The sequence below is a fragment of the Podarcis gaigeae genome, assembly GCF_964106915.1.
Source record: "Podarcis gaigeae genome assembly, chromosome: 10".
Lineage (NCBI taxonomy): Eukaryota > Metazoa > Chordata > Lepidosauria > Squamata > Lacertidae > Podarcis > Podarcis gaigeae.
This window is the reverse complement of record NC_139686.1, coordinates 74,037,656-74,063,495: the sequence shown is the minus strand read 5'-3', so window position 1 is coordinate 74,063,495 and position 25,840 is coordinate 74,037,656. Positions and strand designations below refer to the sequence as shown.

Genomic DNA, 25,840 nt, shown 5'->3' with positions numbered 1-25,840 from the left:
ACAAAGGACGGCTCCAGTAGAAACACCAGAGAGCTGGGAAGGGGGCCTTTAAGATGACATTCCCCCAGCATCTCCCGTGGTTGTTGCACCACAGAGATTAAGCTAACAGTTTTGTGTTCAGTTGCATATGCTTTGCACTGAATGGCATAACCTGTTGTAAGCAACTCTGGGGTTCATTCAGAGAGCAAGAGGCATGGCATGAATCTTTGAAAGAAATATATATTGCAGCTAGCAAAATGCTCATTATGTCAGCAGATGGTCTATGAAAGTCTTGTTTATTGCACAGCTCCCCCTGGGTGCAGAGTATGTGTGCTCTCTGGCACCTGGGACAATGAGGGCTGGGCCACACAGTGTAGGAACAGTATTGCTCTTGCTGCAACTGGGTCCCAAGAGCAGCACCTCATCTTTTCCTCCAGTGGTGAATTTTCACTTTTACTGGATAAATTAAAAGTGTGTATTTTGAGGAGGAGGGTATACCTGCCCCTGGCGGCCCTAACGCTTAAGAACCAAGCCTGTTCCTGCCAACATAACCCTGTCCTGGGTTCTAGTTCTAAAGCAGCCTTCCTCAACGTGTGCCCTCCAGATGTTTTGGACCACACACCCCATCCCCCAGCCAGCACAAGGAAACGCTGGGAACTAGCTATCATATGCTCTATGGAGAGAGATCGTCTATCTCTGTCAATCAGTGCCACAGTCACCGAAGAAGCCACACTGCTGTGAACTAATCTCTCTTCAAGACAATATGTCTCTCTGAAGTATTCATTCTGGACATCTTGGCTTAAAAATCTCCTTTGCTGTCAGTGATGAATCACCACTACTTTAAACCCATAGCTACAGTTCTCACAATGCTACAGACTGAATGGCTGTTGTGTATGTGTGGGTTTTTTTAGAAAGAGATTTTGCTTTGAAGCTTTCATAAGCTCTGTCAACACTGAATTTATTAAATGTGTATTCAACACAATATATTTTAAGACTCAGATCCTGATCTGCCGCCTCACTACAGAAAATCTCCCACAACAGCCAGTGAAGGCAGCAGATAAAAGGCACTGTTAAAAATGAATGCATTTGATGTATGATTTTTTAATGGCCCCGTCTTATCGACCAAGCCTGCCACTTTCCCATGTGGATCATCTGCTGGGGCTCTTACCACAGTATCAGCTCACTCTGCCGCTGGCTGTGCATACGGCAGGATTGGCAGCCAGTCATGATTCTTGACAAGTATACCCAGATGGCACATGTGTTTACCAACATGGATTTGCCATAGTATTACTTTACAGTTTCACACAGAACATTTAAAATTACCTAGGAATACACCTAAACATGTAATGAGTGGTCCTTACAATCAAAAGGCATGAGGCACAATTATAGATATTTGAGGTGCTCATTCTTTGCAAATTCTGATACAAACTGACCTGACACTCACCTTTTGGACCAGAACTCAGTTATCCTTCAGATTTCACACTTCATTTAATTTAGTGGTGCAATTCTTGGCTCAAAAAACATACCCAAATGTGTTTGAAAATGGATGTTTCTGAATTTTTGTGTGGATTTCATGAACAGAGCAGACTTCTGAATAAACACATATGAAAACGACACTAGATGGATTGGTGTCTCCCTAGATACAACCTTCCTTTCCATGCCCTAGTTAGGAAAGCAAAAAAGCTCAGCTCGCCATGCTGGGAAATGTCTGGTTATTCACACCTAACTTTTAAAAAATGCTTAGCTGAATGTAGGAACACTAAAAAATATACTCCGACACTAGAGTCTCAGAATGTCCCCAAAACTATAACTCCCAAGGTTTCAGTGGGGGAGCAGCAGAAGCACCTGCCCAGCGGCTCTGCTTTACTCCCTGTGGCAGCTTCTTCGAAGACAGCCATGGCAATAAAACCAGCTTGAAACTATTTAAACCAGTTGTGCCAAAGTGTCTGCCTCATACTACTGAGGAAAAGTTCATTAACACAAATCACTGTTCTGCTGTAGTAAATTAACTCTGAATGAAGTCTCTCCTAATGAAGACTAAACAAGTCACTACAACGTACCATTATCTGAGTTATTTTCTATGTAAGAGCATGTCTAACCAGTGTCATTCACTGGAAAATTCCTCTTGGCACATGACAGGGACATCCTGTTTCAACAGAATGCATGGCCTTTCCAAGTCACTAGTCTAGACAAGTACTTTCTCTTCATTTATATGCTAATTAGCCTGGTGGACAGAATGTTGGGCTTTGAGCAGGGAGACCCAAGTTGCTGTGTTCATGTGAAACATTGCTCCCACCCCTATCAAAAAGGTGGTTCTGTCTGTTCCATAAGTCAAATTAGGGTTAAATGTGGATAAAGGTAAAGGTAAAGGGACCCCTGACCGTTAGGTCCAGTCGCGGACGACTCTGGGGTTGCGGCGCTCATCTCGCTTTATTGGCCGAGGGAGCTGGCATACAGCTTCTGGGTCATGTGGCCGGCATGACTAAGCCGCTTCTGACGAACCAGAGCAGAGCAGAACCTTCCGCTGGAGTGGTACCTATTTATCTACTTGCACTTTGATGTGCTTTCGAACTGCTAGGTGGGCAGGAGCAGGGACCGAGCAACGGAGCTCACCCCGTCACGGGGATTCGAACTGCTGACCTTCTGACTGGCAAGCCCTAGGCTCTATAGTTTAGACCACAGCACTACCCACATTCAATTAAATGTGGATAGGACTGGGCAAATCATTAAATTACCACACATCAGCCCAAACATGAAAAAGAGCTATTGCTCCAAATGTCACTATCCAAAAAGCAAGCAATTCATAATCTTTCAGTCATAATGTGCCCTAGGAATATCAAGACAACAAAATAATCAGGAATGCCCCATAATAAAAAGACCACAAATTCTATTCAACAAGTTAGTATCAAATTTAAAGAGCACAAAGGGAGGATAATTTCAGTAAATGATTTACTCAGTCTATCTTTCCAGATCCTGGCACAGGCTAAATGCTGGTGTTTTAATTTAATAGTGCAAAAGAGAAACAGAAAGTCTGAATTTGAAAGCAATCCTCACCTCTCCTTTTGGCAGTATTTTCTGTTCATCCAGTTTAAAGGAAGTACCTATTCTTCTACGCACAATTGGGGGCTCTTCCCCTGGGTCAAGGGGATATTCTCTTGGCAATTTTCCTGTAAGCTCCTGCAAATGTATATAAAACATTAGACGTTAGCTGCATGTTGTGCACATGCAGCAAGTGGATTTTATCTAGACGTGCAATAGCATTTCACAAATATTGTCTTTAAATAACCAATATTGCATTTTTTTCTGGTTGAAGGACACACAGTTGATTCTTTCTGGGTGTGTTTATTCACTTAGAACTTCTGTTTTGTGAAAGATCCTCTTAAGAATGGTGGTTGAGCCACATGCTTTGTCATCTGTGACCAGAAGAGAATGTGAAACTGGAAAGTAAAAGTTACTTTTGGTTAATCTGTCAAGCTTTCTGAGATTACTTTATTGAAGAAGCCATGTTGCTCTCTTGGAACTCCCTATACAGAACTCCTACAAAGTCTCACCTCTCTTCTGTCAATTACCTGCTTAAAACCTCTCTTCTGTGGCTTAACCTCTTAGTCAAACAAAGCCTAAGAGTGCATAATTGCATCGACTTTCACCCTTCTTGCCCTGTGCCTCATCTCTCTTTCTTATGTCACCCGATCTTTTGTTTAAATTAAGAGCAAACATTCCTTGGGCAGAAGATTGTTGTAAAGCAAGAGACAGATTTTACTATATTGGTCAAAATCTGTACAGTTTCTACGACACCAGAGAGTTTAAACTGTTGGACTGGCAGAGCACAGGACACCTGCTGGTTTCACAAGCTCCAACGATTAGTTTCACAGCATTTCGCTATTTGTTGGCACTTTGCAGGCTGTGCCTTTCCCTGCACCATTCGATTTCAAACTCTGCAAGCCTGAACAGGTTCCATCAGGTGACTGTGACAGGATTGTGACATCAGGTGATTGACAGGTGGGTAGATCTACCCACCTGCCAAACCTGGCCCACAGGGGGTAGGGGGGAGATAATAATCTGACCCCTCACCCCTGCTCTAAACAAACATTTTGTAGTAATAGAAGTAGTGGCAGTAAAACAATAGCTGCATCATATTTACCTGCTGAATATCATTTTGTCAAGTTTCATGTAATGATTTTTATTTATTTATTGGCAATTTTGATCCACTACCAAATTATTCCATGGTGGAATGAAAGAGTCATTTGGACAGATTAGTCTAAAATAACAAGGTGGATCCTTCACATTTAACAACTTTTTTAAAAAGGTAATTGGCATTACCTTTAGCACAAACATTGTTGCTTGTTTGCAGTGTGAAGAACAAAGGCACGGAGCTGTCTAAAGAGAGAGAGACGATGGCCCTGGAGCAGGGAAAAGGCTCTGTGCCAAGGAGGGATAATGTTGTGCACTAGCTGCAACACCAGCATTGAGAGAGTCCAAAATCCCCAGCCTTCTGCAAAAACTATCCAGGCAAGTGGCAGGCAAGCAAAGCTCCAGACAACCTCCTGCTTGCTGCCCCGACCCTGATTCTCAGTGGAGCTTTTCTCCTCTTTTCAGGTCACTGAGAAAGGAGAGCCTGGTTCTTTTGATGCTTAACTTAAGCACACAATGAGCTGCTGGGAGGCCTTGAATTGTTTATCTCCACTTTCTAAGGGCAGCTTTACATGTCAGCCCAGCACAGCCTCTAGAAGCTGATGCACAATCAATTCAAATGTTTGATTAAATATGGTGTGTTTTAACATATTTATTGTATCTTTTTAACCCTATATACACTGCTTAGAGACTATGCTGTTAAGCAGTATATACATTGTTTAATTAAATAAAATACAAATAAAACCTGCCTCCAATTAAATCAGCACAGATTTTTTTTAATCCCCCCACCCCGAAAAAATACAAGTCCTTACAAAACCAAACGCAAAAGGCATAATCTTAGAAGAGCCGCTCCACCTTGTGCCTCTTTCAAGATGGCGCTTCCTGGCTCTGCAGTGTGATACCTGGCACTGCCAATCAAGTGACAGCAGGGGCAAAACTAGGCTTTATTTCACCCGGGTCAAAGACCCAGTTTGGCAACCCCTTCAGGCGCATTTGTGTACCCACACACAGGCAGGGAGCCTCAATGGTGCCTCTGGAGGCTTCACCCGGGGCAAAAAACCTGGCTAGCCCCCCCCCCCCCCCGCCCTGGCACTGAGTGGAAGTGTCACTCTGTCATCACTGTGACGTTAGGATCAGCTGCAGGCTTCTCTAGCTCTGCTGCTCCCCTCCTTCCCTCTCCCCACGTTCTTGCTGTTTAGGAAAGCGGCCTGAAGTATTCACACCAACTGGAAAAGGCATCAGCCCCAAAAGCAACATGGACTCTACAAATGTGATGCAAAACATTTTATATGAAATCCCATTTGCAAAAGGAACAGTTGCATGGTATTATTTTTAAAGGTAATAATGGGACTGCTCATATTTTAAAAACAAATAATTTCTTCAGAAAACAAAAAGCGCATTAGCAGCCTGGCTCCTGTAATTTAAGATGAACTAATAAGTAACCAAAGCCTGCAGAAATTTGATGCCACTGTTGCAAATGGTTAGGGGCAAACTTAGTTTGGCTACCCCCAAGGGTTTCAATTCATTTCCTTCTCTCAGTCTACCAGTCTCATTATATGACAGCAATTCCCACCGGAAAATAAACAAACTAAATTATGGGAGCCTGGGGAGAGAAATTTAGAATAAAACTGAAGGGTGATGATTGAATTGGCTTAAATGTTATACAGATGATTTGAGCAAAACCTTTTAGGCACGGACATGTGGGGCCTAACCTGACCTTATAAACCTTACTCACGTAGGCAAACTACCAAAGTCAAGTTTTGCTTCTTATGCGAAAAAGAAACGATCAATTAAGTTTCAGCAGCTCAGCTATTTTCCCTTACGCTCTTCATTGAAAAGTGTTTTCCAGTTACTTGACCTTTTGCGGGGTTAGGTAAGAGTTTTGAGAAATGACTAGAATGCTAAATTTTACAGAAGTGCAGAAAAAGGCCAGAGCATTGTGCTGGTTGCACAGTTCAGCTTCCAAAGAACAGCAGCTTCCAGTTGAAAAGGGTCAGTTTCTAGATCTCACGGCTGCAAAGGTACTTATATACGGAATGAGTGGGGAAATCTCAGAAAACAGAAGTAGTTGAACAAGATTTCTGGTGACTAGGAAGGAGTTTTTGCATAGCTCCTTGCTCTTCCCCATGATTACCAAAACAAAAATAAATAATGCAAAATACAGGCGATATACAAGTTGCATACATCTGCATGATTCATGTAAGTCACAGAATTCAGTCCATTCTGAAGCTAAATTTGGATTACCTGAATACATAATATTTTAAAGAAGTGAATCGGAAATAGGAATACAAAATTAAAGCCAAGCTGCTTTCCACATGTCTGCCAACTTGACTGCTGGAGCAGAAACTCAGATATATCAGCTAGGCACCAAATGGCTCCTTAAACCAGGGTTACAAGTCACCAAAACAGAATGCCTAGTTGGCATTTTTGGGCCAGACAGCTCGAAAGTGGTATTTTTCAACACGGCTTTTTGGTTCCTGAAATTCATTCTGACTGTGCAGATAATATATAATGGATGGAATTCTACAGGATGTGGTTCTAGTGTGTGAAAACAGGCAACATCCAATGATCTCCAGGCAGGCACCTCCAGATGGTGGAGACGTCGGGCGCCTTCTAGCATCTTCACTTGGTCGCCAGGGGCAAATGAGCCTACTGCCTGCCAAATTTCAAATGCTGTCATCTTGATCAGGACCACTCTACGTTTTTTGTAGGTCCCACTTGTATCTATTTACTCTCAAACAATCATGGTCCCAAACATTGGTTCTCTACTTTCATGGCTGAAAGATAATGTTAAACTTAAAGGCTCTCCACTTGTGGAAATCTAATATCATACCCCTTAGTGTTAATTCTCAGGGCATCTTATGATACCCATGTGAACAGAAATTTGAAGCCTGTAACACTTAACGCATGTACTTGCGAAGGGAAACAGCAATGTTCACAGGACACTTGAGCACGGCAATTATCCACATGCTCTGAATAGTTAATCTGTTACGGAAACTGGCAATGGGTGGGAAATCACAAAAGATGAATGCTGTCCTGTAATGTGTAACAAAATCCAAACTATCAAATCAGGATAGAACTGTTGGAAAGGAGCTGTGATTTATAGGAGAAACAGGTTGGGCCATGTTAGGGACATGTTGTTGAAATGAAATTTTGCCTAAGCCTTGCATTTGCCAAATTGCCCACATTGGAAATTGCAAAATTGAGATATGAAATTTCATTTTGTTTTCCACTTGCAATATCACAACACATTTGTAAAAATTGAAATGTCGAAGGCAGGTGTATCTGAATTTCTGCTAAACATTTGGATCTTTTACCGACTTCCGTGAGAACTGTCGGTGTTTAAGGGATTGCGATGCCTTCCACTTTGCAAAGCAGAGACTTTGTAAGATGCCACCCCTTCCACACACTCTGCATATCAGAAGCAACAAAGGGGTTTCCAAGGATTATAGAAATCTACAGGGCCTACCGCTTCTCGGAGACAGAGCTTCTTTAGCTCTTCCAGGCGCTGGCGAAGGGTCTCCTCCAGAGCTTCTTGTCTGGACTTCAAGGCAGCCAGCATGTCTTTCTTGGCAGACTGAGAGCTATCTGACTCTTGGGAACCTGTCAATAAAGAATGATAGCATGAGGGCAGCTGGCATGGTAGAGCGCACATCAGCAGCAGCAATGAAGCTGGTGCCTGTGGACTTTTTCAAAAAGGACTTGTGTTTGTTCACAACACATTCTTAAGCTTATATTAACAGGAGGAGGCTATACATCTGAACCACAAATGATATTTAAATACATTCCAACAAACACGAGTTGTTAAGAACATGTCATTCTTAACATTCCCATCTATAGTAGAAGTTTGCGAAGCAGAGAGAGAATCCCAGGCATGAGCATCTCTCAACAGATCACTAGCACATTTCCTGGCTCTGTTTCGCTGCTGACTTGGTGCCCCTTCAGTCAGCTTTGCATTATCCATGCTCTCCTGTGGTGTCTCCCATAATCACCTCGCCATCTGGCTGCTCACAGATACCTTCATCCACAGACATGGTCTGGGTCATTCATAGTCGTGGCAGCCATTGCGTCTGCCACTCGGAAATGCATGCGGGCTCCAGTAACTCTGATTACGTGGCATCCATCTGCCATGAAACGAGAAATTACTGTGCAAGCAACTAAACTGTTGGATGGCCCTCTGTCATGGAGGCATTAGTTGAGATTCTTGCATTGCAGGGGGACTGGACTAGATGACCCTTCCACCTCTATAGTTCCAGGAGTCTATGATTCCACTCTCATCAAGCCTTTTGACAGCAAGGTTCTGCTTGCAACAATCGGCCAGCTTGCAGCAAGAAAAAGCCATTTGCATGAGGCTGCCTCCCTGTTGAGACCTCCACCTCCAAGTTGTCAGGGTCTTCCTGTGTCAGCTACCGAGCCAGAAGTGCCATCCTCTGGTGGTTCTTCTATTACAATTTGTGTAACCTCTGGGTCCTTCATCTTCCACATCCAAAAGTTGCTTGTTTCCTCATTATGACTAAATTTTTAGAGGAACTTCCTTTTAGAGCTTCCTGAAAAGGGAGATTCCTTGTGGGAATTCCCATTTGACATCAACCAAAATCTCTAACCTGGTTAGTGGAACTTTTTGCATGAGTACGTGAATACCATCATCGCATCAAATCTCCAGTCCAAAAGTATGTTCCAGCTTGATACTGAAGTACAGAGCAAAGTTTTACACTTCAGGGTGCAGGTGAGAGATTGCATGTTTGCTTATTCCCTTATTTAAAAACCATACTCCCCGCATATAGAAAACTAGCACCGCAGAGCAATGTCAGGTTGAACCTTGCTTCTTGATACACCTGTTTTCTGGCCCCTGGGAGTATATTTGTATGAAAGCATTCCATCATGTAACTCCTCTCGCTTATGCCAGTCTGCCGTTTTTAAATTAGAATAGTTAAATGTGAAATCTGAAGGATATAATCCAAGAACTGTTTTACTGCCTGATGCTGCTGATCATATCAAATGGCACCAAAACAACAACCACTTCCATCACTATCTAGATCAGTGGTTCCCAATTAGAGGTCCACAGAACGCACCCAGGGGGTCCGTAGCCCCATTCCTTGCCCCCTCTATTTTTCTGTCCCTTTTTCATGGTAATATCACAAGTTTTATTGTCTGTTTTAGCGCTGTGCAATTCTTCAATATATTGGCCAATATTGGTTTTGAAATCACACCATGAGAATGATTTTGACCTGGCAACACGCAGCAATATATTGCTCCTTGCGCAAGGGAGAGAAGGCAGCTGATTTCAAGGCACTGCTGACATCGCACAGTGATCTCAGCTGATAATGCTGTTGATCTGAGCTGCCTTCCCTCACGCTGTGGGAGAGCAGGCCAGCTGATCACCCTTACTTCAAGGTACTCTGACGTACATCTTTGCTGGCTGCCCCGCTGACAACGCCTTGATGCACCCCCCCCCCCCGTTTCCATCCCCTCCCACTCAATCCATGGGGTGGAGGTGACTCTGCTTCCTCTCCTCCCCCCACCCATCCTGCCCTCATCCAGAATTTGAAACTCCCATTATTCTAGGCATATTTTGTGACAGGGAATTTCATTAAAGAGAGCGGTTTCTGAGCTCTGGGCGCAATAAACTGCAGAGTGGAAGGAAAGGAGGACCTTTTTCTGCTTCCCCACTTCCAGCCACTCTCTGAAGACTGGAAACGAGACCCTCTTGAGATTATTAGGGGGGTGGGCAGGGGAAGTATGGCTTTGTTTTTTGCAGTCTTCAGATGAAGACTAGACCAGGTGAAAAATGCACATAAGATTTTAGCAGCAGTTCATTCATTTTCAGTTTTGTATTATTGTTATAAAAAGCACGCCTAGACACTCCATTGCGGCATCCATAACCCAGGCTTAAGGTGCCATTTAGCTTTCATATCTCAGTTTCTAACACTGCCCTCATCCCCACTCCTGATCTCCAATTTCAAACATCGTGATATATCGGAATATCACAATCTTTAGCTGCTGATTTATCATGATGTTCAAAACCAGATATCACTCGGCCCTAGTCTGCTTTTTTAGTATACCTAAAATCTTTCGCTTATTAGGGGCTACCGCACATTTTGTTCAAAAAATTGCTTTGCACCATACTACCATACAGCTAGCATACAGTTAGTACCATACAGCTATCACAATTTTCAAAAGTAGGGGGTTAATGGCTTGGCTTTTGAAAAATAGGGTGTCCTCAGTAATTAACTAATTGGGAACCACTGATCTATAACAATATAGTGAAATAAACCATTCCAGTGCTGTGCAAAGAAAATAATCTTATCTTATATGGATGAGAGACAGGACAGAAAAAACAGCTACATAAAAGAAGCTTGCCAGAATAAGAGCCATACTGCTATTAGCACATTGGGATGCCTGCAGTTCTTTTCCAATACAAGTCTGCATGAAGCAATCCTGAGAGGAAGGAAACGCATGGAGGAAGGAGGAGAACAGGCTTAGGCAGCAGGTGAAACAGTATTCCTCTGAGGAATACTGTTAGAGGAAACTAGCAGACTGAACGAATGTCCAAGCAGGGGGCGGGGAGGAGGGGGAAACCCCCCCCAGCAGCAGATGACATCACTGGGGTCCAGATGTGCAAACTCTTTGATGCAGTTATTCTTCTTGCTTATAACCCACACGCCTAATGCCATAAACAATGAATATCCTAATACAGCTGTTACTCATGCTGCGTTCATCGGCCTGGCTGCCAGGGTCAGCCTCTCAGCCAAAAGCTGGCCATCCGGAACATTCTCCGAGGAGCCCAGATGGGGAGGGAAGGTGCATAGTGTGTCCCCTCCTGCCAGAAGCAGGCATGATTCACTGCCTCAGGATGTCAGCAAACAACAGAAAGTGACCACAAGCAGCCACTATCTCTCAGCAGTGAGGAACAAATAGGATATCCTGCACAGCAAGCAGCCAAGATAACGGCTTCTCCCCCATCTGGAATTACTCAGCACAGGATACGCACAGAAATATCCTGTGAGGTGAATGTTCTTCATTAGCTTCTTTTTGCTTGTCTGCCACCTTGGTGACGGGACATGTTTGCTATTCATCAACTGAAATGCTTCCAGAGGAGAGAAACAGGAAGTGCATCTCTAAGATGTGGTGACGGGAAAAGACCGCCCGCTAGTTACTGCTGAGGAGGAAAGAGCCCTCTGAAGGCTTAAAGCATGTCGGAATGGAAGCTGGCACGCAAATACTGCAGAGCAGGCAGTGCTTCCATCATGAGGCTCTTTAACAGCCAAAAAGAGTTGTTCCCAGTGTTTCCTGGGAAGCATCTCTGGGAACCGTAGCTCTGTATCTTAACACTTCTCAGCACCCTTAGCAAACTACACTTCCCAGCAGTCTGTGGGGGAAGCTTTCCATGTTTGGTGCTGATGGGGCCTGAGCCAAGTCCTTCCTTGCTGGCAGCTGGAGCTGGCAGGCAACAGGCCCCTGGAGCAAAGCAGTGGGGCTGGTGAACTAGCCTGTAGTACAGCCCTCTTTGAGCCACTGCAGAGAAGAAATTTAAGGGAATAAGCTCTTGTTTGGTTAAGATAAGGCAGGTGAGTTTGAGGAGGAATTGTCCAAGATCCCTGTTGCTTAAGAAGGTGGAGCAAATTGACATCTTGTAGGTGACCTGCAAAAATCAAAAGAAGAAACCAGGAGCGTGTTCCTGTGAAAAAAGGCAATGGAGGGAGTAATAATAATTACAATAATTTTATTATTTATACCGCACCCATCTGGCTGGGTTTACCCAGACACTCTGGGCAGCTTACAACATTATCTAAAAACATAATAAAAACATCAATCCTTTAAAACCTCCCTAAACTTCAGGTGTCCTCTAAAAGACAGGCAGTTCTTTATTTCCTTGACATCTGAAGGGAGGGCGTTCCAAAGGGCGATCACGACTGAGAAGTAACAAGATTTCTATTATAGAGTTATAGGAAATTATCAGTGGTTTTTCTCTTAGTGCTCAGCTTGGAAGGCCTGGCTTCTGAGAATGGATTAATGCTTAAGTAAGGCTAAACGTACTTAAACATGGGTGGCGCTGTGGGTTAAACCACTGAGCCTAGGGCTTGCTGATCAGAAGGTCGGCGGTTCGAATCCCTACGATGGGGTGAGCTCCGTTGTTCGGTCCCTGCTCCTGCCAACCTAGCAGTTCGAAAGCATATCAAAGTGCAGGTAGATAAATAGGTACCGCTCCGACGGGAAGGTAAACGGCGTTTCTGTGCACTGCTCTGGTCTGCCAGAAGCGGCTTAGTCCTGCTGGCCCCATGACCTGGAAGCTGTACACCGGCTCCCTTGGCCAATAAAGAGAGATGAGTGCCGCAACCCCAGAGTCATCCGCGACTGGACCTAAAGGTCAGGGGTCCCTTTACCTTTTAAGGCTAAACTTAATGCAAAAAATTGGCAACAACAAAGCTAAGAGAGGTAAGAGAAGTCAAACTGTGAAGAGCATGGACTCCCACTCCATTTCTTACTGGAAGCACCAGCACAGAAATACCCCTGCCAAGAGCCTGCATTGTTTTGGAGAGAATTAATACTGTCTCAGTAACAATGTCTTATTGTAGTCATGAATTGATACAATCTGTGTATCTAGAGAGAATGAACAATGTCTGAGAAGCTCTTGCAAATTTGCAAGGTATAAATATAGAAATGGTGACCTACCCTGAGAGGAAAAAGAATGGGGAAAAATTATGACAGTCCCTTTCATACCCCAACTTTCCTATTTCATGTTTTGGCTTTACCTTATTCTCCCTTTGGAACAACAACAACAGCCCCCAAATGCTAAGTTATTTAGTTCCAATTTTTGTACTCTTACAAAGCTCAAAGTTCATCCTTTTTTGTAGGTTTGTATTTATGCCTCCTGAAGACATGAAGGCTTTTATTATTATTTTGGTAATTTATCACCCCAGCCCTTTCCCCTTCTCCTGATTAAGGTTACTATGGGTTGTATATTTTAAAAGTAAACAAATAACACTGGACTTGGCCTACACAGATGGCCTACACAATGGAGAAAAGAACCAGTAGACTATGAAAGCAAACTGTCAGATACAGCGAGAGATAAAAAGCATTATATCAGGTCTTCTCCTCATAAAGCTGAACATTATATGTACACACCTTAAGCAACAGAGTTCTTCACAGACTGCTATAGAACATGCATGTGCACTTGGGGGTAATCAGGTCCTTCCTGGAGGAGGCATGCATGTTAACACAGGGATCACACCCTCAACAACTCTCTAAAGAGTTGTGCATGTGTGTACATGAGTAAAAACAAAGAATAAAAAAGAAAGCTGCAATACATGTAACTTCAGACTTTCCATATTTCTTGCACTTCACTATGGAACGTAGCATAGAATAAGTTTCTTTATGGGAGATTTTTGAAAATGGCACCCCAAAGAGCATAGCCAGTGAGTAGCAATTGTATTTGCAAATAATACCAGGACAGCTAGCTATGCTATGCCAAAAGGGGGATTCTGTAAGGACAGCACCCAGGTGAGTGGGCAGATAGGCAGCACACATGCAGTGGTGGAGAGCAGGCGGGGGCGAGGCTGGAGCGCGCCCTGGGAGCATGGTGCGCTGCCTGTGAGGGTGGGGCGCCCAGTGTGGGGCAGCCACGATGGAACCCCACTGGGATTGCACTGCCAGGGGTGGTGCGCTCCCCCGCCCCCCTCTTCCTCCGCCAGTGAACACATGTATTTTTTCCAGACAAAAGGGCTCCTTGCTGGTATGCTCTTGTGCAGAATTTTGGCCCAATTCACTTCTCAAGCGTAAGAGTTTCCCCCTAATAGTGGCTTTCAAACTTTCTTCGGCAGTGTTAATTACTAAGCATTTTGTTCTAGCCAGCATTTTGCTGATCTGGGATGTTGTCATCAGTAAAATCTAGGTCAGTAAGAAGGGCTGCCAGCTTCACCAATAAAACACTCTTCTCATTCTGGCAAATACAAGGAATGTGTCTACCCGGCCACACTCACACAGCTGAATGAAAACGCAGCGGAAGATGTCACTCTGTTCAAGCAGGTAAACTGTGCTCAAAAACGGATGAAGTGAATCCTCTTCCCACCAGCCTGGGGTGAGAAATGACAGGCTCCACATTCCTAGAGTTTTCTCTCACTGTGCTTCTGCTGCATGGGGGCGGGGGGGGGGAGGTTTGCACCTGAAGCACCACCATCATTTGCAGAGGAGAGAACAGCCACCTCTCTCCACCAGAAGAAACCGTGCTTGGAGGAAGCACTGGTCACCTGGCTGCACGCTGCAATGTGCAAAGCCAGCCGCAGTCAGAGCCAGTTCAGAAATTAATTATCTTTTAAAACCATGCACAAAAGCGCCCAAGTTAAAATGGAAGTGCGCGCACACAGTGCCACAATTTCTGAATGGAGCATATGAGTTTATTTTACTGTCTTTAAACTTGAAAGTGGCATTATTCAAATGGATCAGATTTCCACTGTTGTATTTCATGGTGGGACACACGGCTGGAGATGTACATCATCACCCTCACTTTCTTTGTATGCCACCTTTCCACAGGAAAAAACTAATCTCAAAGTGGCCTATAAGAGGGAGAACAACACATCACAAAATCAACCATTCCATGAATTTCACAATACAAATGCCAGTTGCAGTTGCAGGCATTTCTCTTTAAACGTCGGTCTTCGTTCAGAAGGCAATTTGGCTCTTACATTTCACTAGTGTACATGCTCAATGCAGACAGACCAACAATTCACTTTTGGCACCTTCGTTCTGTTGATCAAGCCATTAAATTCTGGGAAGCACAACAATCCCCAAAATACCCAGCAAGTCTACCCATGACCCCAAAAACCGAAAGCCAGGGTCAGATGACAAAGTCAGCACTTTAAGCTCTGAAATTAGCCAATGTCAGGGCAGAATGAGTCATGATAGCAACAGGCCTTCATTTTCAATGCACCAATTGTGGCCTAAAGGGTTGGGTGATTTCAAACACAAAAGTGGCTATCTGTGGGCGAGTGCTGAACTTTCTACCACCCACTCTTTCCCTTCTGCAAACACTCTCCCCAGATAGCTGAGGAATAAGGAAGCTTTTTTGCCAGGTCATTATCTGATTCTGCCCCCAGCCCCACGGGCTCATTTTGGCAGGTGGGCAGGATAACCTACCTGTCAGTCCCGCACACCCACCCAAGTCCACCACGGGAAACTGAGTCATGCCACTGATCCAGCAGTTCCCCCAGGGATCCTGCTGGCTTCTGAACTCACCAGTCATCAGCTTATGGGCAGTGAGTTCAGCTCTGCTTTTGGCAGGGATCAGTTGCACAGTCAGAAAACTCAGTTGGGAAGCTGATCCAGCCACATCTCTACCTGCCCCACATATGCTGTCAGGTGTGGGCAAGGTGGGCATAGCTTGGGGGCAACCATCTCATAGGACAAACTTGGTACTGTGCCACGATCTCCTACTCCTGCCCTACCTGGAAATAAACCCTGCTAGATGATGATGACTTTAGGAGAGGAGTTACAGGGAAGAAGGTAGCAAAAAGAGGAAAGGTTCATTGTCTCTCTCCAGCTTCCTGCTGTACCATTTTAAAGCTCCCCACCCAGTTGCATGAGGGGTTGGGGAGCAATGCAGGTGTGAAGACACTCAGCCACCATCATGCCAAGTTCTGCCCAAGGACACAAAGTTAATGCAATCACGTAAAAAAAGAACACTGCAACTGGTATGTAACTTTTATAAATGCAGGAATGCTGCCCACAAGGACAGGAATTCCAGATAGAGACACTGAGTATTTCCTGGGCTTCACTTATCTAATTTAAAGAGTCCAGGGTGGGGGAGGGGAAGCTTAACAAATACCCCCCCCCGAGACTAAATCAGAAGCTCTGCAGCCACTGCTATTCCAGCAAATGATTCTTTAAAAAATGCAGAGTTGTTTGTGGGACCCCTTCTGGTACCACTCTGCTAATGTACCTTGGAAGTGTAATTCTTTGCCGAACTTTTCCAAGGTAGGACCAGTGTGTATTCTGAAACTATGCAAGGATGAAATTCTAAGGATTTGCTGATCTTTGATGGTTAATACAAATTCCCTTGGTGAGCTGGTGTACTCCCAGTGGGCACATTTCCCTCTATAATCACAAGCAGAACAGGAGTCGTGTGCAGCATATTTCTATTACTGTAGATCTTTCACAAGACCGTAAAACATCTTCCACACTTCTCTCTCTCTTTCTCTCTCTCTCTCTCTCTCTCTCTCTCTGTGTGTGTGAGTGTGTGTGTGTAGGGAGGTACGTATACGAGACCCCCTGTAATATTCTAATACTTTGCGCTTGCAGAACCGTATATCATTTGAGAATATCAAAGAATTGTGCCCTACAGAATTTCCTTCAGAAATACAACCACTGCCATTTTGTGGACAGGACAAAATATGAATCTAAGTCAGGCAGACACAGAATTAGAAACAGACCTTCTACTCTTGGCTCTGGTTGCTGCCAGCCTTTGTCTCATGTGTTCCACGTTAGGCTTCTCAATAAAGCAGGAAGGCTTCCCTTGATAAAAAGTGGCGAGTGGAGACTTAGAGCCTCTTACATTCTGACAGCTGGTTGTGGACCGATTCTAGTATCGATTTTCTGTACAAAATATAGTAAAACTGGGATACAGATATCTATTGCCACTTAACTCTTACGTTCAGATAAAAATCACTCAGAATTTGTCTGGCTGGGGCATTGCTAATTTGTTTGCAGAATCTATCCCGCAGGAAAGCTGTGTGTGTCACAGGATCATCATTTCCAGATCATATTTCATTTTGATCAAAAACTTTATTTTCAAAATTTTGTTTTAACAAATTATCAAAGCAAGTTCTGTATAACATGAACCAAGGCTAAAATGCAATGTATGAAGCCTTGGATTTGCCAAAAGGGTGCTTGGAGCCAGGCTGGCAGCCAGATGTGAAACATGCTCATGAAGGCAACTTGTGAGAGGCTGAGGAATGAACAGAATGTGAAGAACACCACAAGTTTTCACACAAAAATGGGAAGCCCCTAGTCTTCTTCCTCCCCCAATAATTTGTAGCAAGAAACACATGTCATGACATTATCACATCGTGTCACACAACCTCTCACAGCAGCCAATTATGTGGACCAGAGGAAGAGAAATGTGTGATGGGCCCATTGACATGCATTTCTACTACGGCATGTTATGGATGGAAATCAAGGTGGGCTTGCTGTATTTGGCAATTTGGTATTTCGGCTCTTGAGTGAGGCGATGCTGCCTTCCAGGCTGATAGCACCTGTTTTAAGGCCAGTGTGGATCAGTTTACAGCCAGCATCAATGATTTTCTATTCAGACAGGCATTTAATAAGCCCAGGACCACTATGAAGGAAAATTATGGTCCTGATCCATCTCCAATGGAGGCACATGATTCCATTTGCAAAAAACCTGTCAGTTCACAGGACCCATGTGAGAACCACAATGTACCTGTAAATGTGCTTCTAAAAGCACTTGTGCATCAGCTGGGGAAGAACATGCCTGCCTCTGAGCATAGATCAGAGGCATGGATGTCCAAAAAGAAAGTGAACTATGTTTTTTCTGTTGTTATTACTGATGTTTTAATGGTTCTAGGATTTGTTTATAAATTTAGTTTTATGGTTGGCTTTATGCTGTTCACCATCATGATGTTTTTTCTTACTCTTGGAGGGATGTACTTTTTCTTGAAGGGGGGGGGGCAACAGGCCTTGCCCCAGTTCTTTAAAAGTAAGTGTGATTTTTTAAAAAGAAAAAAAAATGAAATATCTCCATATCCAATGAAAATCCAAGGCTTATAGAAGCAGGGCATGCAGAGAAAAGGGGAAGTTCCATATGAGTAGAGGTTTCTGTTGCTTTGAGAAGTCATATACACTAAGGGTTGGTGTCAGTAGCTGAAAAGGAAACAAGATCTCTGAGCCATCACCTTTGGCAGGCATTCTCCCATAAGGCGCGCTACAAAATGAGGCAACTCTGGCAGATGGCCACCACTCTTGGCAGAGGCAGACATTGCTTAGAAGCTGCTCCTGGTCCTGTTGCCGTCTCACAACTACAATCTATACCAGGCATGTCCAACTCCCAAGAGACTGGCAGTGATCTACCAATTGTCGTTGGGAGGAGGAGCATGCGTGGGATGGGTGGGTGGATTTCCCAGAGTTGTTTAGCTTCTTTGGGAGAGGACATCCCTGATCTAGACTTCCCAAATGCGGCAAGCAGTTCAACATTTTACACAACATGAACAATGACTCCAGTCCGAAACACTTGACTCAAATGCCCAGAAACTATTTGTCATCTGCACTTCCCTTTAACGGAGGGACCAACTCTGCAACACCAAGGGACATACCTGATGATAAAAGGCTCCCACTGCTGCCGCTGATGATCTTTCCTTTGCTTCCCATATTGGCTAGTTTGGAGGTCTTCAGAGTTCCAGTTTCAGTCAGGTCAATGGCAATCTCACTCAGGCTTCTTGCTGCATGAATTTTGGACTGGAGGAAAGAAAGCAGAAATCTGTGGTATAGCAACCATCAGACAAAACCCCCATCTAAAGAATTCCCACCTGTTACCAGAATCACCAATAAGTGAACTACCCACTTATGACAACCTTTCAAAAAAAGCAAGAGCATATCAAGTGATCCATTTTTTTTTACCTCATATCATCCAATTTTCTTAATATTTTGTACGCTTGTTGAATGATCAAAACTAAGTTTAAATCTTTTTTTTTTTTATCTCATCCCGTTTTTAAGTTATGAGGGAATGAATTCTAAAACAAAGACAATTTTGGCCTTGCCAGACTACACAAAAACCTTAAAGGTTCAGCCCAGAATTGAGATATTTCAAAACTAAAAATGTTGATCTTTTCAGAACTTCATGAGCTTTACTATGATATGTCATATGATGGGCTTACTTTAAAATTTAAAGAGATTTCAGTATTAATGATATTCTATTTAAGATTATATCCTGGACTAAGTAGCATCAGTTTGATGATAATGTTGTACTGTACTTGTCACAGATCAACAGACTGCAAAGCAACTTCTAAGCAGCAGACTCCAAAGTGAGGCTCCATTCATCATGAGTTCTCACATGCATGGGGTCCTCCAAAGCCCCTGCATTTATGGACAAATGTGAGCAAGGCATTCCTCAAAGACAATGTATGACTTAGTCACGGGGTAGCAATACATTGAGTTCATCTTTGTACAGTGGTACCTCGGTTTACGAACTTAATCCATTCCTGAAGTCCGTTCTTAAACCGAAACCGTTCTTAAACTGAGGTGCGCTTTCTCTAATGAGGCCTCCCACCGCTGGTGCCCTTCCACCGTTTAGATTCTGTTCTAAGACTGAGGTAAAGTTTGCAAACCAGGATACTACTTCCGGTTTTGCAGAGTTCGTAAACCAAATAGTTCTTAAACAGGGCTGTTCTTAAACCACTGTAATCTGAATCAGTGATGAAGAAAGTTTGGAGCAACCCAAGGACTGTGCCAACTCTATCTGTCCAATAACCAAATTTGCCACTGTAGCACAATAATCAAATATGTATGCAGCCCATTCCTGGACATTCCTTTTTAAAACAATACAGTTAAATCTGTACAATAAACTCCCTGATGCTCACTTTTACTTAAACTGCCACCCAAGTGACATAAAGAAAAATAGCGTCTGCCGTTTGCTCCTCATAATCAAACACATCTGTAACAACAACAACAAAAACTACCTCAAAAGAACCTACATTTTTTTTAAAAAAGCAGCACCTCCTCCTTGTGCTATAACTGTAACATTTACTAAGCATCTTGTATAGCCCTTAGAACTAGTTTCAGAAGTCAGCAATTGTGAAGAAAGAAACAGTTTGAACAATCTGTTGCCAGACATTTTAGTACCACGGCAATTCAGAAACACCATCAAGCCCTGAAGTGTTAGAAAACTTCTGAATATACAGAGTTGGCTGCACTCTTGACATTCCTATGGCTTTAACTTGCAGGGGAATGGATATACTTTCCTCCATGCTTTTGATTCTTTTCTCTTTTTGCACTTTCCTTTCCTTACAGGATACATGTCACCTGCCTGAGAATCCTCTTCATTCTCGGCATTCTCTCACCTGGGCTCCCAGGGCCTGCAGGGGAATCAGAGGGGGCAAAAGCTGCCGGCCTAATATTGTAAAGCTTTCTCTCTGTTGTGCTAGTCATTTTTAAACAAAGAAGTCCCATTTCTTTGTCATATTCTAGTGTGAAAAAGAAGTGGAAATGAGGGCAAAACTGTGGATAATTCTGACTTGCCACTTGGAGTTGCCACTTAGGAGAGGAGAGAGGGGTCGTGGCAGCTGCCCCCTTTCACTTCTTTTTTGCCTGTTTTAACCTGTGGGAAGAAGGTAGCTAGTTCTGACATGGGGTGGAAAGAGGAGGGGAGCATTGTAGCTCTCTGGGTGCCTCTTTAGAGCAGCTTTCACCAGCCATATGCGTTTCAGATGTATTGGACCATAACTCCATGCTGAGTGGAGCTGATGGAAGTTGTATCTGAAACTTCTGGAGCACAGCAAGCTGGCGAAGGGCTTCCCTGACAGCAGTTTGGAGGAGCCTTGACTATTTATTGTTAAGTTTACTTACATTGCAGTCTCAAGCATGTTTAATCAGAAACAAGTTCCACTATGTTCAATGGGGCTCACTCCCAGATAAGTATGCAGCCTTTATTATTGATGCGTTTGTCTTGTAGGGATTTACAGGTACAATTTTAAATGACTTAAACTGAGTTATTTTCAACATCATTGATTTCTCTTGGCTTCCCTCTCCTCATGCTTCCTTCATGACCATTTCATTCTTTTTTGCCCATTTCCCCCCCTCATCTTCTCATCTGTGTCTCTCTTCCCTCAACCTCTCCCCCAATACAAGTTCTGTTGATGGAGAGCCCTGGCTCAGAAAAGGAAACAACTGATCCAAAACAAGCTTTTCACAACGAGGGAAGGTGATGCCACAAAAGAGTGTGGCTACTACAAAGCCTGGCAAGCCAAGTCACACTTCAAGTGGCACTGTCAGTGCTTTGGGACTGACGGTTCCACTTCCAAGGTATTTGGGCCAAAGTGCCACAGAGCAGTGACTGGATTTGCGCAGGCGCATGGCTGGTTTGGAGGCACTTGCTGAACTTGACTTGTTTGTCGCGCAAAAAGGACTCAAAAGATAAGGCAGCCACTATTTCATGCAGGGGTTCTTGCCCAGACCACCCCCCCTTGTGTCAGCAGAGTGTGCATAAGCAGGCCCCACCCCATTATGCCCTGCCCGTCTTCCACCCTCTTCAAGGTCATAGAAGTCATAGAATCATAGAGTTGGAAGAGACCACAAGGGCCATCGAGTCCAACCCCCTGCCAAGCAGGAAACACCATCAGAGCCTCTGCTTAAAGACCTCCAAAGAAGGAGACTCCACCACACTCCTTGGCAGCAAATTCCACTGTCGAACAGCTCTTACTGTCAGGAAGTTCTTCCTAATGTTTAGGTGGAATCTTCTTTCTTGTAGTTTGGATCCATTGCTCCGTGTCCGCTTCTCTGGAGCAGCAGAAAACAACCTTTCTCCCTCCTCTATGTGACATCCTTTTATATATTTGAGCATGGCTATCATATCACCCCTTAACCTCCTCTTCTCCAGGCTAAACATGCCCAGCTCCCTTAGCCGTTCCTCATAAGGCATCGTTTCCAGGCCTTTGACCATTTTGGTTGCCCTCCTCTGGACACGTTCCAGTTTGTCAGTGTCCTTCTTGAACTGTGGTGCCCAGAACTGGACACAGTACTCCAGGTGAGGTCTGACCAGAGCAGAATACAGTGGCACTATTACTTCCCTTGATCTAGATGCTATACTCCTATTGATGCAGCCCAGAATTGCATGGGCTTTTTTAGCTGCCGCATCACACTGTTGGCTCATGTCAGGTTTGTGGTCAACCAAGACTCCTAGATCCTTTTCACATGTACTGCTCTCAAGCCAGGTGTCACCCATCTTGTATTTGTGCCTCTCATTTTTTTTTTGCCCAAGTGCAATATTTTACATTTCTCCCTGTTAAAATTCATCTTGTTTGTTTTGGCCCAGTTCTCTAATCTGTCAAGGTCGTTTTGAAGTGTGATCCTGTCCTCTGGGGTGTTAGCCACCCCTCCCAGTTTGGTGTCATCTGCAAATTTGATCAGGATGCCCTTGAGTCCATCATCCAAGTCGTTGATAAAGATGTTGAATAAGACCGGGCCCAAGACAGAACCCTGTGGCACCCCACTAGTCACTCTTCTCCAGGATGAAGAGGAACATTGATGAGCACCCTTTGGGTTCGGTCAGTCAGCCAGTTACAAATCCACTGAGTGGTAGCATAGTCAAGACCGCATTTTACCAGCTTCTTTACAAGAATATCATGGGGTATTCTGTGCTTTAGGTCGAAAAGGACCCGTGCCTTGGCGATTGCGCATCAATTGGGCACACCTAAAATGGTCGCCACCAGTACCTACAAATGTAAGCTTCTTGCTGAATGTACACTCAAGAGAAATGTGCGGACAAACCTGGCTTTCTAACAAGTGATCCCATATGATACAAATATTTATTGGTTATAGTCATACATTTACATTTTAGCTGCACACTAAACACATCTTAGCTATGCTACTAAAATATAATGAATGAAGTAGACCCCATGATGCTTTAAGACCTGAGCCTAGAACTCCTTTTTTCTTTCTTTCCTTGTACCAACAGAAATAATTTAAGGCTCTGCTTGTGTGTACAATTCAATCTTCAGAATCCATAAAGAGGCCACCATAGGAGAACAATCTAATCTGTCAGAAGCTTTTAGAAGTTCCTTATCTAAATTACAGAGCTGATCATTGATAAAAATATGCCACCTTGTTTGGTGGGTGCAAAATCCGTGTTCCTAAACAGGAACTACTCCAATGTGTTTCAGGACCTTAACTTTTTTTTTGTCCAGAATCAGGAAGGAGCAGCACCAAACAACAAACAAACAAACAAACAAACAAACAAACAAACATTCATTGGAGCCCCACTCCTAACACAACCACAGAACTGGCCTGGGAAGGGTGAATGACACTTGACTGTTACATTGAGGAAATGAGTGCAGCCCTGCAGGTTCCACACCCCGATTTAAGGTCCTACATTACCAGGACCACTGGCTGCAGAACATATGGACATATTGTTTCTAAAGACTTGCATGACCAGAAATGGTTCTCAGTATTGGGAAGAAGTTAATGCAGCAAGAATTCTGCAGCTTGGGGCCTTCTCTCAGAAAGTCCCAGTGCCCTGTAAATTTCCACATGATAGGCAAAGCAGACAATGAGCAACGGTGGAAGAGTTCAGAGTGTTTAGAGGTCTCTTATGCATGTCTCAGCATGAAGGGAAGTTGCAGGGCCATTTGCTACAAGACTTTACGCAGAGTGTACATGTATTTGTAAGAACTGCCTTACTGAAACCTAAGAAATTATTCATTTAGTTTGATATATTTATTTGGAACTAGAATTCAAGCAAGGTATTGGGAGGGTGTGGGGAAGCACCAACTGTGCGCTCTTCAATCCCAGCCTCGGGCCAGGAGGATACAACAGCCATGTCCCTCCCAGCTGGTGTCGCTCCCATGGCAGCAGGGGCTGGGCAGGGGTGTGTGTTTTCCATTTGTCCTCCGGCCCTCATGCTGCCCCTGGCGTGTGCATGCGCACGTGCACACTGACCCACCCCGGGTGGTGTGGAGACATGCTCTGCCGCTGACTAGAAGGCTGTTGGCCTGACCCATTAAGTTTGTCTTAAATCCATTGGAGAAACCAACCTAGTCATCAAATGGTTGCTTTAGATATCACGAAAAGATGGCCCTCGTTTGTAAATTACTGGAATGATCATTTTATAAAAAAGATATAGCCTTCTATTGAAACCTTTTGCTTCTTTATTGGTATTGCACCAAATGCTGTGCAACCAGGATTTTGCTCATGCAATGGGACTTTCCGTTTCCTCTCCTTGCCCCGTTTGCCCCAAAAATCTGATCTGCAGGGTCTGGAGAGGAAGTTCCAGGGCATGCGCAGACGTCTGCTGTGCTACTGGAGTTGCGGTGTTGTGTCCAGACGTCTACATATATTTTGATTTCTGATTGTATTTGGCGCATATACTTTCATTTGTGTATAACCGTAGTCTTTATGTAACACCTGTTTTGTGAAGATAATAAAAATTAAAAATCTTACTTTGCTCTGCTTTCTGTCCAAGTAGAATTGGTGCTGGCTAATGGCCATAGCCCAGATGGACTTTATCAAGGCAGGACAGGCATACCACGTGTGCACAGCGATGCCACTGTGTCCAAAAGTCCTTCTAGTCACAGATGCCCTGGGAGAGCAGGAAAAGAACAAACAATTCACTTGTAACTTGAAAAAAGAAGTGCAGCCTATCTCGACCCACCTCCAAAAGTTCTGCATTCAATCATTTTGCAGAAGACCATTAAGGGGATAGGTATAGGGGATCTCTGAGCAACTGAAACAACGAGCCACACCATGGATGAGAGTAATTTAGGCTGCAATATTACCTTTGTCTACACAGAGGTAAGTTTCATTGAACTCAATGAGCAAGCACAAAAACTGAACTAAACCTCCTACCCACCTGCCTGAGCACCAAAGCCAGAGCTCCAGCATTTATGTCATGAGGCACTCTGTTATTTTTTAAACTGCCAATAGCATGTTTGGAGTCATGTGAGGCTCTGCTTTTAAAAGAGCCAGATATCTTTGTCTCTCACAAATTTGAGGTGGAGTTTCAATTCAAGTTGCCACTGGGGCTGATTTTTCTGCTGTTTAGCATTCATTAGATGCCAATAGTGTATTAAGTATTGTTATCAACACACACGGTTCATATGACTCTGCATTGATGGGATAACCATATAAAAATTATTTGCTTCTGTAATACAGAATGTCAATTCGATGTTTTCATAGGTCTCTGCCCTGCTTTTCAGACAGATACAGAGTTCCAAAGCAGCAGCTGAGCTTCTCCAGCAGTTCTCTATGAAAAGGTCGGCTCATATGTTTTTGTTTCTTACTATGTTATGTATTTTTGTGTTTTTATATTGTAAACTGCCGTGTGGTCCTCAGATGAGGGGTAGCATAGAAATTTAATAAATAACAAACTTAAAATTAATAGTGCCTACATGGAAACTATGCAATAAGTGGGAGAGTCACAGGGGGAAAGGGCTGGGCTTCTGGGAAAGTTGGAATTTAGACTCTCTTGTTGCCCTCTTAGCTAAACTTTAATTTTATTTGAATGTCAACACAGCAATCCTAAGCATTTTTACTCAGAAATAAATCCCACTGCGTTCAATAGGACTGACACCCTTATAAAATAGTTTAGGATTGCAGCTCTAACCTGTAAATGCTTGGAATTATCTCTCATTTTGTTTCTGTTTTCCAGATGGGGAGAGTTACCATGAAGGAAAAGGCAGTTGACAAAATGAGGTTGAAATTAAGCCAGTAACTATTGTAGAGATGGGGGACCCCCCCTCCCATATTCAGCAATAAAATTGCCACCCCAGACTTGGCTCTTCATCGCAGCATGACAACTGTTACATTTGGGATGGTTTCAGCTTTATTTCCTGCACCAAATCGGATCATTAAACGGACTGGAATTTGAGTTTCCCAAGAAAATTAGACATGAAGACACAGGAGACATGGAAAATGTTATATATATATAAATTAAAAAGGTAATGTGGAGGTTATAGGAGGGGTGGATAAGACAGAAAATGGAAGAACCAGACAGTGTGGAAAAAAGGGGTCC

The 25,840-nt window shown here is 43.7% G+C and overlaps 1 protein-coding gene across 9 annotated transcripts in view; it reads right to left on the bottom strand.

Moving 5' to 3' along the window:
* Positions 1–25,840, bottom strand: part of FRMD4A (FERM domain containing 4A) — a 418,655-nt gene that overhangs the window by 22,088 nt on the left and 370,727 nt on the right. For all 9 annotated transcript variants that reach the window (XM_083701332.1, XM_083701333.1, XM_083701337.1 and 6 more), the window contains 4 exons: positions 24,271–24,409; positions 18,435–18,576; positions 7,580–7,713; positions 3,034–3,156 (listed from right to left, as the gene is read on the bottom strand). In XM_083701332.1, the coding sequence (XP_083557458.1) occupies positions 3,034–3,156; positions 7,580–7,713; positions 18,435–18,576; positions 24,271–24,409 (538 nt within the window). The remainder of the gene's footprint in view (positions 1–3,033; positions 3,157–7,579; positions 7,714–18,434; positions 18,577–24,270; positions 24,410–25,840) is intronic.